Consider the following 14,602-nt stretch of genomic DNA (forward strand, 5'->3'; position numbering starts at 1 on the left):
CAAAATACACTTAAAAAAATTATGTGTTCTTGTGTAATAAAAAAGTGAAAAAATATTTTTTTGGCATATGGCATGATATTCAAATGGACAAAAAGTAGAAAATTTTTTAAAAATCCAGAAAGACTACACAAAAGATATAAAACTCATAAGTAAACAAAGTTTTTAAAAACCCAGAAAGACATAAAACAATGCCATTGTTTTGATACATTTCCTTCAGTCCTTTATATATGTATATGTGCATATGTATATATAATTTTTAAACAATGGAATTGGAATCATACTGTATTTACTGCGTACTTTGTTATTTTCAGTTGATGTTTGATCATGAGCATTTCATCATTTCCAATAAATATTCCTTGCATTACTATTTTAATGTCTGCACAATTTTTCATTGTGTAATTGTACCATAACATAACCAATCCATTATTATGGAATATCAGGCTACATCCAGTTTATTCAAGTTATAAATATAGCTATAATAAATATTTCTAGACCAAGCCTTTGTGTTTTTGTTTTCCTTAGGAAAATTCTAGAAGAATTACTGGGTCAAAGCAAGCAAATCATTTTATAGCTCATGGTATATAGACTGATTAGTTACTTTTCAGAAAACTACCAATTTATACTTGCTTGGGTGGTGTGCAAAGGTGTTTAGCTCAGGTCAACCGTGCCAATGGTAAGTATTATACTAAAAAACACTTGAGCTGATTTGAAGGTCCAAACTTTTTTTTTTTTTTTTTAATGTTTATTTATTCTTGAAAGAGAGCAACCGAGCACAAGTAGGGGGAGGGGAAGAGAGAGACAGGGAGACAAAGAATTTGAAACAGACTCCAGGCTCTGAGCTGTCAGCACAGAGCCCGATGAGAGGCTTGAACTCACAAACTGTGAGATAATGACCCAAGCCGAAGTTGGATGCTTAACCACCTGAGCCACCCAAGTGCCTCACTGTCTTCTCATTATTGTTGGACTCTGTATTGGGGGGGGGGGGGGGGGGGGCAGTTATCCCTGAGGTAAAAATGGTTATTCACAAGTTTACTAGCCATGTATAATCTATACATTTTTTGTTCCTTCTCACATTAGAAATTCTGGGGCTTTTTAATTCCTTTAACTGTATCATCTTTTTTCAAGTTTGTTGCAAATACTGTCTCCCACTTTTCTGTTTTGTGTGTGTATGTATTCTGACATGCAGAACAGTTTTTAGATTTTTTGTTTTAAGTAGGCTCCACAGCAAATGCGAGGCTTGAATTTACAGCCCTGATATTAAGAGTTGCATGCTCTACCAACTGAGCCAGGCAGGTGCCCCCAGTTTTTAGATTTTTAATGTCATATCCATTAAGTTTTCTTTCTGTGATTTCTCCCAATCCTTTTGTGCTTGGAAATCAGAAAGCCTATCCCCATCATTTTGGGATTCAACATTTATTTTCCCTTTCAAACTACTCTATGAAACACACACACACACACACACACACACACACACACACACACACACACACACACACACACAGAGTCTGATAGGCCCAGAGCCCTACTGCTAGTCTGCCACACACACACACACACACACACACACACACACACACACACACACACACACACACACACACACACACACAGAGTCTGATAGGCCCAGAGCCCTACTGCTAGTCTGCCCTCCCTCTCCAAGTCCATCCCTCCCCAGCCAAGACCTCGTACAATGTCATCCTCCTTGTTATAGTTGGCGATGTCCTTCCGGAGGGTCCGAATGATGATCATGCTCAGGATGCCTGAAACAAACGGGTGGGGAGAAGAGTTGTGAGTACTGCCAATACGGTCTCCTGGGCCGCATGCCCTCCTAGGCTTGGTGTTTTGCTGAGTGATGGCAGGGAACTTCCTCCAGTGGGAACTGGCTATGCAGCTGCCTCTCCTGAGCAGAGCTCTACCCCAGCTATCCAGACAAGGGCACACGGAGGATCGCTCCCCTGGTAGGGGCAGGAAAGAGGGCAGGGGACAGGCGTGGGCAGCCAAAGCACAGTGCTTTTTATTCCAGGGAGAACAGCACCCAGCTGCTCTGTGGCTTGGTCTTACTGACTTCTGTAGCCTCACCTCTTACTGTGCCCTGCTTGCCTGCTCCTTTTGTCATCCGTTCACAGCCTCCTCTACTCTCACCTCACGCCTCTACCGGGGCTATTCCTTGCTCCCTTTGCCTGCAACGCTCCACTTTGCCCTGACTCCCACCCCCGCTGCAAGACTCACTCTAGGCATCTTTGCCTTTCAACACACCAAATGGTTTGGAGGTCCCCTCACTTGTACCTCCACAGTAGCTCGTTTGCCTCTCTGGGCAGCACACGACAGTGGTTAAGAGAACGTGTTGTATGACCTCAAGCTAACTTAACATTTTAGGCTTAGCTCATGGAATCTGAAGGAATGAGAGGTTTGTAAAGTGCTTATTAACACAGCAGCTGGCCCTCATTAAGTGTGAAATACAGAGCAGCGGGCATTATCTTTACTTCCCATATGATACTGAAATGACCAGTTTTACTCTACCTCTGCCCACTACCCTCCCCCTGCTCGCCAGCCTCTCACCAAGCCTGTCCTACTGCAGGGCCGTGGCCTTGCTGGACCAGTCCTTCCCCGGGTCTCTGAATGGTGGCTCCTCATTCAGAGAGGGTTTCTCTAAAGCAGCCTTCCACAGCTGGGCGTCTGGTCACCCTGTATCTGCTCCACAGCACTTATCACCCTCAGGTCTCAACCATGTTTTTGCCTTTTTGTCTCTCCTACCACCAGAACAGACTCTGTGGGGGCAGAGACTGGGTTGGACCCGCTCAATGCCACATCCCCGACCTGTGGCACAGTGCCTGCACAGCATGGGCAACAACAAAATCTTGTCGAATGAATCAAGGAAGGTGTGCACGAAGAGATGTATCTGTCTCTCCCTAGGGAGCTCTCCAAGGTAGAGACTGAATCTTCTTCACCTCTGCACACCTGATGCCTAGCACAGAGTCCTGATGTCTGTTTTGACCCACACTTGGCCCCCTGGAACACCCTAGAAGTCCCCCTTAAGTAATGTGATGCCTCAGACCTTCCTCCCTCACCCTCTTGTCCTCTCTACCTTCCATCCCACAGATCTCTCACCTGATAGGAAGAAGACCACCACGACGGAGTTAATGATAGAAAACCAGTGGATTTGCACATCACTCATGGTCAGGTAAGTGTCCCAGCGAGAGGCCCATTTGATGTCACTTTCCTGGAGGGTGGCAGGGGGAGGGGGAAGATAGGGTGGAAAAGAAGCACTTAAGAGTCAGGTCTCTTGTTAGACAATTCCTGCCCAGACCAGAACCCGCCTCCCCTGTCATGAGCTCCAGCCCCTTCTCACCTCCCAGTGTACAGAGTAGGTGAAGTACAGCTGATTCTCCTTGGTGGGGTCAATTTCCTGGGGCGAGGAGCTGGTGCCCTCAGGCAGGGTGCAAGAACTCTTCTCGTCTGCTTTGATGTCTGTGAGAGATAGAGACTCAGTCTGTTCCTGTGGGGGCCAGTGACACTACCCATGGGCTGTTCTGTGGGGGTGGGGGTGGGGCCTCAGAGGCCTGCTGCTGGGACCCAGGGTCTGAGCAGAAGCAAGACAGTTGTAAAACTCTGCATCCCAGAGCCCTGACCTTCCTAAGGGCCATTGGGGATGCAGAGAGGCATGTGCTGGGTGTGCAAGAGGGGGTCTGAGACCCTCATTTAATGTCTTCCTTCACTCAATTCAAACATTCACGTATTCACTCAGTCACCCTCACCAAACAGGAAAAATACCACCGATTCATGCTATCATGTTCTCTCATTCACTGTCTCCAAAGGCCCAACACTTCAGTACTGCAATCACTCAGATGCTTCATTCTTCATCTTCTCATCTGTTCATCCTGTTATCTGTCCACCAATTTAACACATAGTAAGAACCTACTACGTGCCCAGTACTGTGCTGGAAACAAAACGGGGAGAAAAGGAGACAGAGTCTCTAAACTCAAGGAAACAGTTGAGGGGAGAGATGATGTCAAAAAATCCCACGGCAAACGTAAAGCTGTGCTCACGACACTCACCAGAAGGAGGGGCAGCACAGTGCTCTGAAAGCACAGGATGTATGTCTAACATGAGATTTCTGGGTATGACTGAAAACGAGGTTCCATAGCTTAAAAAGAAAAACAAAGAAAAAAAAAAAGCCAGAAACCCACTACCACCTGGACCAAGGCCAGGCCTGCTAAATCCAAGTATGTCCCATGGTGAGCAAAGGCTGACAGATGAGAAGCTGGACCAGGTCCTATCAGGCCTATAGGGGTAGGGTTGGGCTCTCAGATTCCTGCACAGCTGTTGACCTGGGCCAATTCTAGTCTACGCCAGTCACTCACACAGAGGAAGAGAAGCACAGAAACCAGGTGCCCGACCGCTCTGCCTGCCCCTTTGTTCTTCAACTGAGGGTAAGCCGGCTGGTTCTTATGAGAGGCCTAGCCAAGTCCAGTGGCTGTGTGTTCTTGGCCAGGTCACCAATCTCTCTGAGTCTCTGGTTCCTCATCTATGATCACCACATACCTCCAGGAGTTGCCGGGAGGTGGTAAACTGGGAAGGTGCCAGGCCAGGACACAACAGATGGCAGCTCTCCCCTTGCTCGTCACCTTTTCTGATGGGAATGCAGTGACCCTACCTTGGCCGGGCCCATATAACACAGTGGCCTATCAGCCGTCTCAGAAACAAGTGTGAGAAGACCCTGGGTGTGGAAGCCCAGGCCCATCCAGCCCTGCCCCTCTGGTCACACCTCCCCACTCACCCTCCAGCCTGATGCTCTGGGGAATCACCTCGAAGCGGACGACGCGGTACGTGTGCTCCTGGTCCTCTTCCAGGTCCTCCCGGTGGTAGTAAAGGATGAACGAGAGGTGATTGTGCAGGTAGATCTAAAACAGCGATGGAGAAACAAAATACCAGCAGTCAAGAAATAGCCAGAGAATCACCCCAGGTAGCAGGTCCCTCCCCTCGTCCAGCATGCCGAGCTATTTCAACCTGCCAGAAACACTGCTCTCACAGCACTCCCCACTCGGAAACCCTCTAGGGGTGCCTGGGGTTTAGGCCCACCATTCAAAGCCTTCTATCATCTTCTCAGACATCTAGCTCCCCCGCAGTCTCCCCTGACATCTCCCTGCCCCGTGCACAGTCCCCACTCCGCAGCTATGTTCTCACATCTGCTGCAGCTAGGACACCACCCGACTCCACTCAGCTCGAGCCTACCTAGTTTTCAAGGCCCACCTCCTCCATGACAACCTGAACGCACAACAAGCTCTTCTGAACTCCGCTGGCATCAGTCGTCATGGCGCCAGCACCATCAGTGAGCAGCAACTAGGACTTAAGATGCAGGGTCTACATGGTCAGCCCTCTTCCTAATTGGGACCAGAAGCCCTTTGAGGACAGGGATTATGCCTCAAAAGAAATGGTTTTGCCTTTTATTCCCCACGCGGTAGGAGTTCCGTTTAGAAAATTAGAAAGATAGGAGAATCACTATTACAACCATTGCCATTATCAGCATATTTCTCAGAGGCTGTGCTATGAAGCAGACACACAAATTATCTGATTTACACTGCATAACAACCCCAAAGGGCGGGTATGGCCATTACATACATTTCACCGACGAGGAATCGAGGGCACAGTGAGGAAATAGGTAGGCTCAAGGTCACTCAACAACTAGTAGGTGGTGGAAGTGAGATCTAAAACCCAGGAAGCCAGCATGCTCTAGACCACTACAAAGGTCTCTTTCCTACATACTGACGGAATTCTGCGTTTTTTCTTTTGTTTTAGTCTTATAAATGTGGAATCTAACTTTTTAGGGACTGTGCCTTCCGCTTCCTATGTAGCATCTGCCAGAGCCTTGCCCAAAGCACTCAGACTCTGACAGGCCATGCCTAGGGGCACTAAGAGAAAGCTGCCCTGGCCATCCTACCTTTGTGATAAACCTCTAGCTAAATATATCCTTCCCTGGGGCCCCAAGAGCTCGTGCCTTAAAGGGTGACTCCCACAGCCCTTCAGCCCGCCGAGACACCCTACCTTGTTGACATCCGTGAAGCCAAGCCGGTAGCCATGCTCAAACTGCACATCCTTTTCCTTCTTCTTGTCATCGCCTTCGCGGTTGGAGTAGAGCTCCAGCCGGGTGGCCACAGGCAGGTTATCGGCAATGCTGGAAACCGAAGGCCCGCTCAGTCCCTCTGGGCCGCCTCTCCCGTCAGTGCCCTCCCATCCACCAAGGCGAGGCTTGCAGGGAGCAGAGGACAACTTACAGGTGGACATAGTAGTCTTCCGTGATCCGCTCGGCCACAAGCCGGCTCTGTTCCACGGTCAGGGTCACTGGTTTGTTGGACTGGCTACACAGAACTTCACACTTCTTTTCGCTGTTCATTAGCACCTGGAAAGGGGTGTTGACAATCCGGTCCCCTCTCAGCACCTCTCCTGCCGTAAGAGAGACAGACGGATCTCAGAGTTTCAGCCCTGAGGTTGCTGAGGCCAGCAGAGCCACGGAGACACCGGGGTGACTTGCAGGGCCTCTGGCAGTTCTGCACCTGGCACTCAATGCTCTGCCCTGTCTGTAGATAGCTTGCCCATCCTACTCCCACCTGTACGTTCCACCCCCGTTCTGCTCTACCACCCCCAGACTCTCCAGGGCACATCAAATATGCCATGTCATTCCATGCCTCTGGGCCTCATGTCATTTCCTTTGCCCAGAGTGCTACCTCTTGCCCCATGTTCCTGGGAAATTCCTCCTCACTCTTCAAGCTGTTTCTATTTCACCCTCTGGGAAGTGCTTTCTGAGTTCTTCAGGGCTGAGCCCGTCACCCTCTTCCCTGATTTGCCTCTGTATACAGGCAGTCTTGTACAGTGGCGAAGACAGGACTGGCCATTGAACCTTGGCTCTGCCACTCACTATCTTAGCAGTCTTGGTTAAATTACTTAATCTCAACAAGCTTCAATTTCCTTACCTGTAAAATGGGGATTATAATAGTAACCATCTCACAGGGTTACAATGAAAAATAAAGTACTAGGCACAGAGCAGGCAGACAACAAATACTATTTTTATCATCAGCATCACCTTTGCACCTTTCCGTGTCAATGATGCGACTTTGCACAATGTGTTAATATGTTAAATTTCTGCGACCTCTGAGTTCTTTTAAGGGCCGACAATGTGTCCTATTCATTTCTGTGTCTTCAGATCCTAGCTCAGGCAGGGAGAGGAAGCGGACTGAAATCCAGCACCTGAGATTTTTTAGCCAAAACATGTTTTTACTTAACGAACTGGCACACCCTTTGCATGCCTGTTGCTTCAGAGGGGCCTCCGGATGTCATGCTAGCAGGCACTGAGCAGTTAGGGACTGTCAACTAAGACCGATGGCACTTTCATTCTGAACTCTACTAACAGTTCTTCTGGGACATTGTGAAACTGGGGCAAGCTGAAGACCCACCAAAGCCAACAGGCAGGACTAGCTCCTGCACGAACACTTGGTCTAACACGTGCTTCCCAGCATGGACCTGCTTGGATACGGCACTCTCTGCCTAGTCAGTCATTCCTTCAGTTGTTTGTTTGCTCATTCATTTGTTCATTCATTCATTCATTTGTTCATTTGTTCCTAACTAGTATTGGTTACGTGCTGGGCCCTGAAGATGCAATGTTGAACAGACATACTCATGGATCTTACAGTGTAATGGGAAGACAGACTTTGGTTAAGTCATCAGGATAACAAGACTACATCATATAACAAGAGGAACTTGCTCTAGACATGGGGGAGCAGGTCTAGGAAAGTTTCTCTGAGGAAGTGATGTTTGAAGTGAGCTCTAAAAGAAGAGAGGCGTTAACTATGTAACGAGACAGAGGAAGAACATTCTAGACAGAAGGAACAGTACATGCAAAAGCTCCTGAGGGTGGGAGAAGTGTGGTGAGTCTGAGACACCTGTGTGGTTGCAGTGCAGAGGGCACGTGGGAAAGTGACTTAAGGTGAGCTCAAGAGATGGGCCAGAGCTGGACCTGAGGGCCTGGGGGCTGTGCTGGAAGTCCGATCTTTATCCAGGGAGCAAGAAACACCAGTGAAGGGTTGCTAACAGCTGAAGGAAGACAGTATCTGATTCCGATGACAGAAAGATCACTCTGGCTGTTTTGTCAAGGAAACACAGAAGAGGCAAGGGCGATGCCTGTCAGTCATGCACATAAGCGATGACGGTGGCTGGTCAGGGCTATGCTGAGGCTGGAAGCACGTACACAGATTCAGGAGCTACCGAGCAGGCAAAACTAGGGGACCTGATGCTGACTGATAAAAGGGATGAGTGAGGAGTGGTGCACATCAGGTAGACTGAGGTTTCCACAGCCGAGTGCTAGGGGGAAAACAGAAGAAGAGCAAATTTAGACCGAAGGCGTTTTTTCAGTTTGGAGACGTCAGGCGGGTATGTCAAGCAGGAGGTGAGATATCCAAATTTAGGGCTCAAAGGCCAGGTCAGGGCTGTGGATAGAAGCTGTGAGTTGCTGGCCTGTAAACCGTGCGGCAGGGCACGAGCTGCGCCACCTCAGGGAGTACGACACAGCCATGCAAAGTAGCAGCCGTGACGAGTGTGGACGAGGCCACTCAGGAGAGGGACTCCCCTTCTCCCCCTTTTAGAAGCCTAGTAACGGCAGCTGAGTCCATTAAACCCAGGGAGCGACTGGCCAGTGGAGAACAAGGATGCCAATAAGACACGTGCACGGTCCACTGTCGAAATGATTCGGGTCATCCTCTTCATTTCACAGACGGCCATGCTAGAACCAGACAGGGACAGTGACTAACTAGCCCATGATCATTCAAGGGGACTGTGGTAGTGCTAAGCTCTTGGGCCCCTTCCTCTATACCATGCCCTAATGCCCACTTCTTTTTAGTTTACAAGGAGCTCACTTGAGAAAAGGAAGGACATACACAGAGAGAAACCAATCTGCAGACCAAGCCAGCAGGTATCATTTCTTGATATTTAGAAATTAAATTTAAACCAAGAAAGAGGACATGCTGGTTTGGAACGGCTCATTTCTAATACAGAAGTATTCCTTTCAACCTTTAACAGCTGGAGCAGAGAGCCAGCCAGGCTGAATGAGCTACAAGCTATGAACGTGGACCCTCTAAGAGAGCCTGACATTGTACTCCAGTGCATCTGCCACAGACACTCCCTCGCACGCCATGATATGAACCTCCATCAGTGCGATCACCATGAGCACAGCCCTCAGAGAGCCCAAATGAACCTTTCTGGGGAAGGCAGCCAGGACAACAGAAAAAATCGTCTTTAGAGTTAAAAAACAAACAAGAAAAAAACCTGGGCTAATATCTCAGTTTCTCCACCTATTGGCAAGTCTTAAACCCCTGAAGCTGCTGTTCCCTCTACTATGAAATGGGGGTAACCCTATTGGTGAATGACTGGGGCACATGACTTTACCTCCTTTTGTCTCACTTCCCTTAGCTATGTTAAGGGGATAGTAAGGGTAGCTACCTTCATAGGGCTGTTGTGAGAATTAACTAAGTTAAAGCAGAGAAGGGCCTAGAACAATGCCCAGCTCCTAGAAGAGCCCTGTAAATACTAACGGTGGTGATGATGATAATGCTAAGTACAAGGCTTGCCATCCAACAGGTATATAATGAAGGACGTTCTGCTCCATTCAGGTAGGACACTAACATTGACTGAATCCTCCAGTGGATTCTTACACTGGGTCAGAAGTGGGAGAGAGAGGAATGGAAGGCATGATCCCTCCACTCTAAGAGCCCCTAGACCATGAAGGGAGCCACTCCTTGAAGACAGAATGATACAATACAGCAGGATAACTTTTGTACACAGAGGTTTCTATTTCTTTTAAAAAAAATTTTTTTAAAATGTCTATCCATTATTTGACACACACACACACACACACACACACACACACACACACACACACACACAGTGCAAGTGGGGGAGGGGCAGAGAGAGAGAGGGAGACACAGAATCTGAAGCAGGCTCCAGGCTCTAAGCTGTCAGCACAGAGCCCGACACGGGGCTTGAACCCACAGACCATGAGATCATGACCTGAGCTGAAGTTGGAAGCTCAGCTGACCGAGCCACCCAGGTGCCCCAAGAGGTTTCCATTTCTATGAGGCAGGAACATCCCCCAGCTTCATAGAAGATATGGCAGAGGCTCAGAGAGGTTAAGATCACCCAGTGTCACACCGAGGTGCTGAGCCACGGGCTGCCAACGAATCCACACCAGCTCATGGGAAGGGAGGAGCTGCTCTCAAGGGTCCGGGTAGCAAGGGGCCTGGAAGACAAAGCAGGTCACGTTTCTCAGACAGAGACAGGTGGTTGGGCGTGGCATGGTGTGGTGTGGAAAGAGAAAAGAAGCATAAGTGACAGGCAGAAGGGGCAGCCCAGACAGTCAGTGGAAATCAGCCCTGAGGCAACAGTACGAGGCAAGACTGAGGGCTGGGAGGTGCTGCCTGGTTCTGGTTAAGCTGACTAAAACATCTGAGCCATGGGTAGCCCTGACAGAGAAGGCAGCCCTTTCAGAGGCCTGCTCAAGAAAGTTCTCTCCTTTCTCCCTCCTCAGCTAAAAGAGGAAAGTCTCCTAAGTTCCTTGAGGTCAGGGACAGCATCCTTCCAAAACCAAGATGGGCACAGAGTAAGTACTAATAATTGTGTCAGGAACAGAGGCTTCTGAATGAGTGTCTTTTGCTTTAAGTCTAAAATTCTACCAAATGAAGAATTATTTGAATTAGAATAAAATGGCTACTATTTATGGAACACATATGTCAGACACTGCGCTGGGTGCTTCACACATTATTTGAGGCAAGTCTTGCACAACCACTTAGCAAGAACTATGGTGATGTTTCTGCTTCCTTTAGGGCCAGAGGTAGTCACTCATTCTTTTAATTAAAAGCAGAGTAGGTTACAGAAGCCAAGAGAGACAGAAGGGAGTATCTAGAAATCAAGGGAGAGCCAGTCTGAGCAGTAGCCTGCAACTCTGAAGTCCAAACACATGGACTCCAAGCCCAGCTTAGCCATGAACAACATAACCAGAGGCAAGTCACTTAACCTGCAAAATAGGCATAAAAACAGCAACTACCTCCCCGGGGATGTTACGAGGATTGAATGAGCTGATATGTACGTAAACCACGTAGAATGGTGTCCAGCACATGGTAAAGTCAGGGTTCACGGCTATCATCATTACGCAAAGATCTGGCTTCCCATCTGCGACAGGCTGACAGTGAGAGAAAAAACTTACCGAGATTCTCTGCCTTGTAGGTTATTTTGCTGGGCTGGCAGAAGGGCAGCGAGTAGTATTCATAAGGTAGCTGGGTTCGAGAGCTGGTGAGCTTCACAGCCTAGTGGGAGAAGAGAGGCTGTTTGTTGTTCCTCAATCCAGAAACCAAGACAGCTGTTTCAACAGTTCTACCTGTACCCACACATTGTTGGTATAGTCGGCAACATTATCAAATAAGCAAACTAAGTGCAGCAGATGCAACTGTAGCATACTACACACGAGAAAGTCTACAATTCTGGTTTCATGTGTCATCAGCTTTAGACTACATCACAGATTTTGTTTAAAATCATAACCAAATTCAAATACGCTGAGAGTCTGATGTCCTTTGACCCTATAATTTCACTTCCGGGCATCTTTCCTAAGGAATAACTCCAAATGAGGATAAACTTTAGGAACAAAGAGGTCCACTCCTTGCTCATAACCACAGCGTGGTTACAGTGCCTACAGTTCCTCGAGCCCATCAGGCTCTGCGCCCGCTGCTCCTCTTGGTCCGACCCCGTGCCTGTCTGGCTCCTTCTCACATTTAGGTCCCAGCTTAAGGCCCCTCGTCTGGAAGTCTCTCCCCAAATATTTCATCTAAGGGAATTCCTTCATTTGCTGTACTCCAACATGTGTAGTTTCCCAGGTAACAGGTCTGATACAACATAATTATTTTGTTTACCTGTTTTAAAAAATCAGTTTCCCCCACCAGAATTTAAGATTTAAGCTTCATGAGGGCAAGGACCTACAGAGCCAGGCACACAGTAATGCTCATTAAATGTTTGCTGCATGACAGAAGAGAGGAAAAACGGGAAAACAAGTATAAGCCCCCACACTGGTCAGTAAGCCATGATATACTCATCCAATTAAATATCATGCAACCATTAAAAATGAGGTTTAAGAAGACCATGAAGGAGAATGTTTAGGAACTGACACATGCACACAGACTATAGCTCTGAAAACAGTGACAGTCATAGACAACACCAAACCGTAGGTAAACAGAACAAAATGTTGCAAAAAAAAAATTCTAGTCTACGTGTAAATAAAATTATCTTTGCTATTTAGAAACTATCAACCATTCCTCATGCATCATCTATAAAAGGACAAGTAATTTTTAGAATCCAGGTCCACAATCCTTTTTTAAAATTCATGCTTTGATACGGAGGTTCCTTAAAAAATGAAAAAATAGAACTACCCAACGACCAAGCAATTGCACTACTAGATATTTATCCAAAGGATATAGGTGTGCTGTTTCCAAGGGGCACATGCATCCTTATGTTTACCTCAGCACTATCAATAATAGCCAAAGTATGGAAAGAGCCCAAATGTCCACTGACAGATGAATTGATAAAGATGTGGTGTATATATGTGTATATATACATATACACAATGGAATATTTCTTTTTTAAAAAATTTTTTAATGTTTATTTACTTTTGAGAGAGACAGAGAGACAGAGCACAAGTGGGGGAGGGGCAGAGACAGGAGGGACGGAGAGGGAGGGAGACACAGAATCCAAAGCAAACTTCAGGCTCTGAGCTGTTAGCACAGAGCCTGATGGGGCTTGAACCCACACACAAACTATGAGATTGTGACCTGAGCCAAAGTGAGACATTTAACTGACTGTGCCACCCAGGTGCCCCTATATACAATGGAATATTACTCGGCAATCAAAAAGAATGAAATCTTGCCATTTGCAACAACATGGATGGAAGTAGAGTGTATGATGCTAAGCAAAATAAGTCAGTCAGAGAAAGAGAAATATAATTTCACTAATATGTGGAATTTAAGATATAAAACAGATGAACATAAGGAAAGGAAGCAAAAATAATATAGAAACAGAGAGGGAGACAAATCATAAGAGACTCTAAAATACAGGGAACAAACTGAGGGTTGTTGGAGGGGTGTTGGGCTAAATGGGCAAGGGGCATTAAGGAGGACACTTGCTGGGATGAGCTTCGTGTGTTGCAAGTAAGTGATGAATCACTAAATCCTATTTCTGAAATCATTATTATACCATATGTTAACAAACTTGGATTTAAATTTAAAAAAATCTCATGCTTTGAAATTAGGAATTTATTTTAAAAACATTTTAACGTTTATTTTTGACAGAGAGAGAGAGACAGAGCATGAGTGGGGAGGGGCAGACAGAGAAGGAGGCACAGAATCAGAAGCAGGCTCTCTCTGAGCTGTCAGCACAGAGCCCGATGCAGGGCTCAAACCCATGAACCACGAGATCATGACCTGAGCCGCCACCTGACTGAGCCACCCAGGAGCCACAAAAATTTTTATTTTAAAAGGGCAGGGTGGACAATGCCCTCCAGCTGAGTCTGGAGCAGTACCCCATATTTAATGACTATCTGTGTAAAGAAATGCAAAAATGTTCATACTAAGTGGGATAAATAAAGTCAAACACTTCAGGCCAAGTCTTGTCTATAAGGAACTCACAAAAACTGGGTTTCAGAGCTTTTTAGATGTCGGACTAAGAGACAGAGGACATCTATTAAGCGTTTCATGAATTGCTTGAGACAAAATGGCCAAAAAGTTACTGTCTATTAGAACAGCCTGCTATTTTGTGTTTCTTCCATTCTCTCTTTCTGGATAATCAAAAAAGAATCCACATTGCAAAGAAACTGAGCCCCACCTTTATGTTCCCTCCCACCCTCCCTCCCCCAACCCAAAGTGTGCCCTCTTCCATCCCCAGCCTGGCAGGACTGGAAGCCAGAGCCACCCTCTCCTCCCTGTGCCACAAGCTTTGCTCTGGAGGCAGCTTTTGACAAAAGCACTGAGAGGAAGGGCACTGCAGTAGTTAAGAGATGGAGCAGTTAAGAACTAATCCTACTTCTTTGTCTCCATATGACCTTGGGCAAGTTGGCTTACTTCCCTGGGCCTTGGTTTCCTTATCTATAAGATATACGGTAAATCTGTAAAATATACAGTATCTGCCTCAGAGGGTTCCTGGGCTGGGGGGGGGGGGGCAGAGAGGGAGGAATCGTGAGTTAAATCAGGCATAATGCCTGGCATGTACATAACCCTCAATAAATGTTACTTTAATTACTGTTCCTGAAAGTAACAGTCTGACCTCCGAGGAATAGAGATGCTCACAATAATGCAACACACCTAACGTTGCATCTACTCATTAATTACTGCTTAGTTCTAAATGCAGATGCTTTTTAACATATTTATATGCTTTCAGACATACTTATACACCCTGCCAGGCTATGTATTAGGAGCTGGTAACACAGCAGTGATTGAGACAGATAAGATCCCAGCTCTTTTACAACTTGATTCATAGCAGTTTTCGTTTTTTTTAAAAAAAACAAATGTATTATTTATATATTTAT

The 14,602-nt window shown here is 46.8% G+C and overlaps 1 protein-coding gene across 4 annotated transcripts in view; it reads right to left on the minus strand.

The window, feature by feature from the left end:
• Window positions 1-14,602, minus strand: part of TM9SF4 (transmembrane 9 superfamily member 4) — a 52,739-nt gene that overhangs the window by 14,722 nt on the left and 23,415 nt on the right. For 3 of the 4 annotated variants that reach the window (XM_003983630.6, XM_045053769.1, XM_019826667.2), the window contains exons 3-9: window positions 11,243-11,342; window positions 6,270-6,438; window positions 6,040-6,169; window positions 4,775-4,898; window positions 3,347-3,465; window positions 3,106-3,217; window positions 1,687-1,757 (exon numbers count right to left, since the gene is read on the minus strand). In XM_003983630.6, coding sequence (XP_003983679.2) covers window positions 1,687-1,757; window positions 3,106-3,217; window positions 3,347-3,465; window positions 4,775-4,898; window positions 6,040-6,169; window positions 6,270-6,438; window positions 11,243-11,342 — 825 coding nt within the window. Of the gene's footprint in view, window positions 1-1,686; window positions 1,758-3,105; window positions 3,218-3,346; window positions 3,466-4,774; window positions 4,899-6,039; window positions 6,170-6,269; window positions 6,439-11,242; window positions 11,343-14,602 lie in introns of those variants that run through there. The other variant, XM_011280843.3, reaches the window with a different exon arrangement.

Source organism: Felis catus, chromosome A3 (assembly GCF_018350175.1).
Source record: "Felis catus isolate Fca126 chromosome A3, F.catus_Fca126_mat1.0, whole genome shotgun sequence".
Taxonomy (NCBI): Eukaryota; Metazoa; Chordata; class Mammalia; order Carnivora; family Felidae; genus Felis; species Felis catus.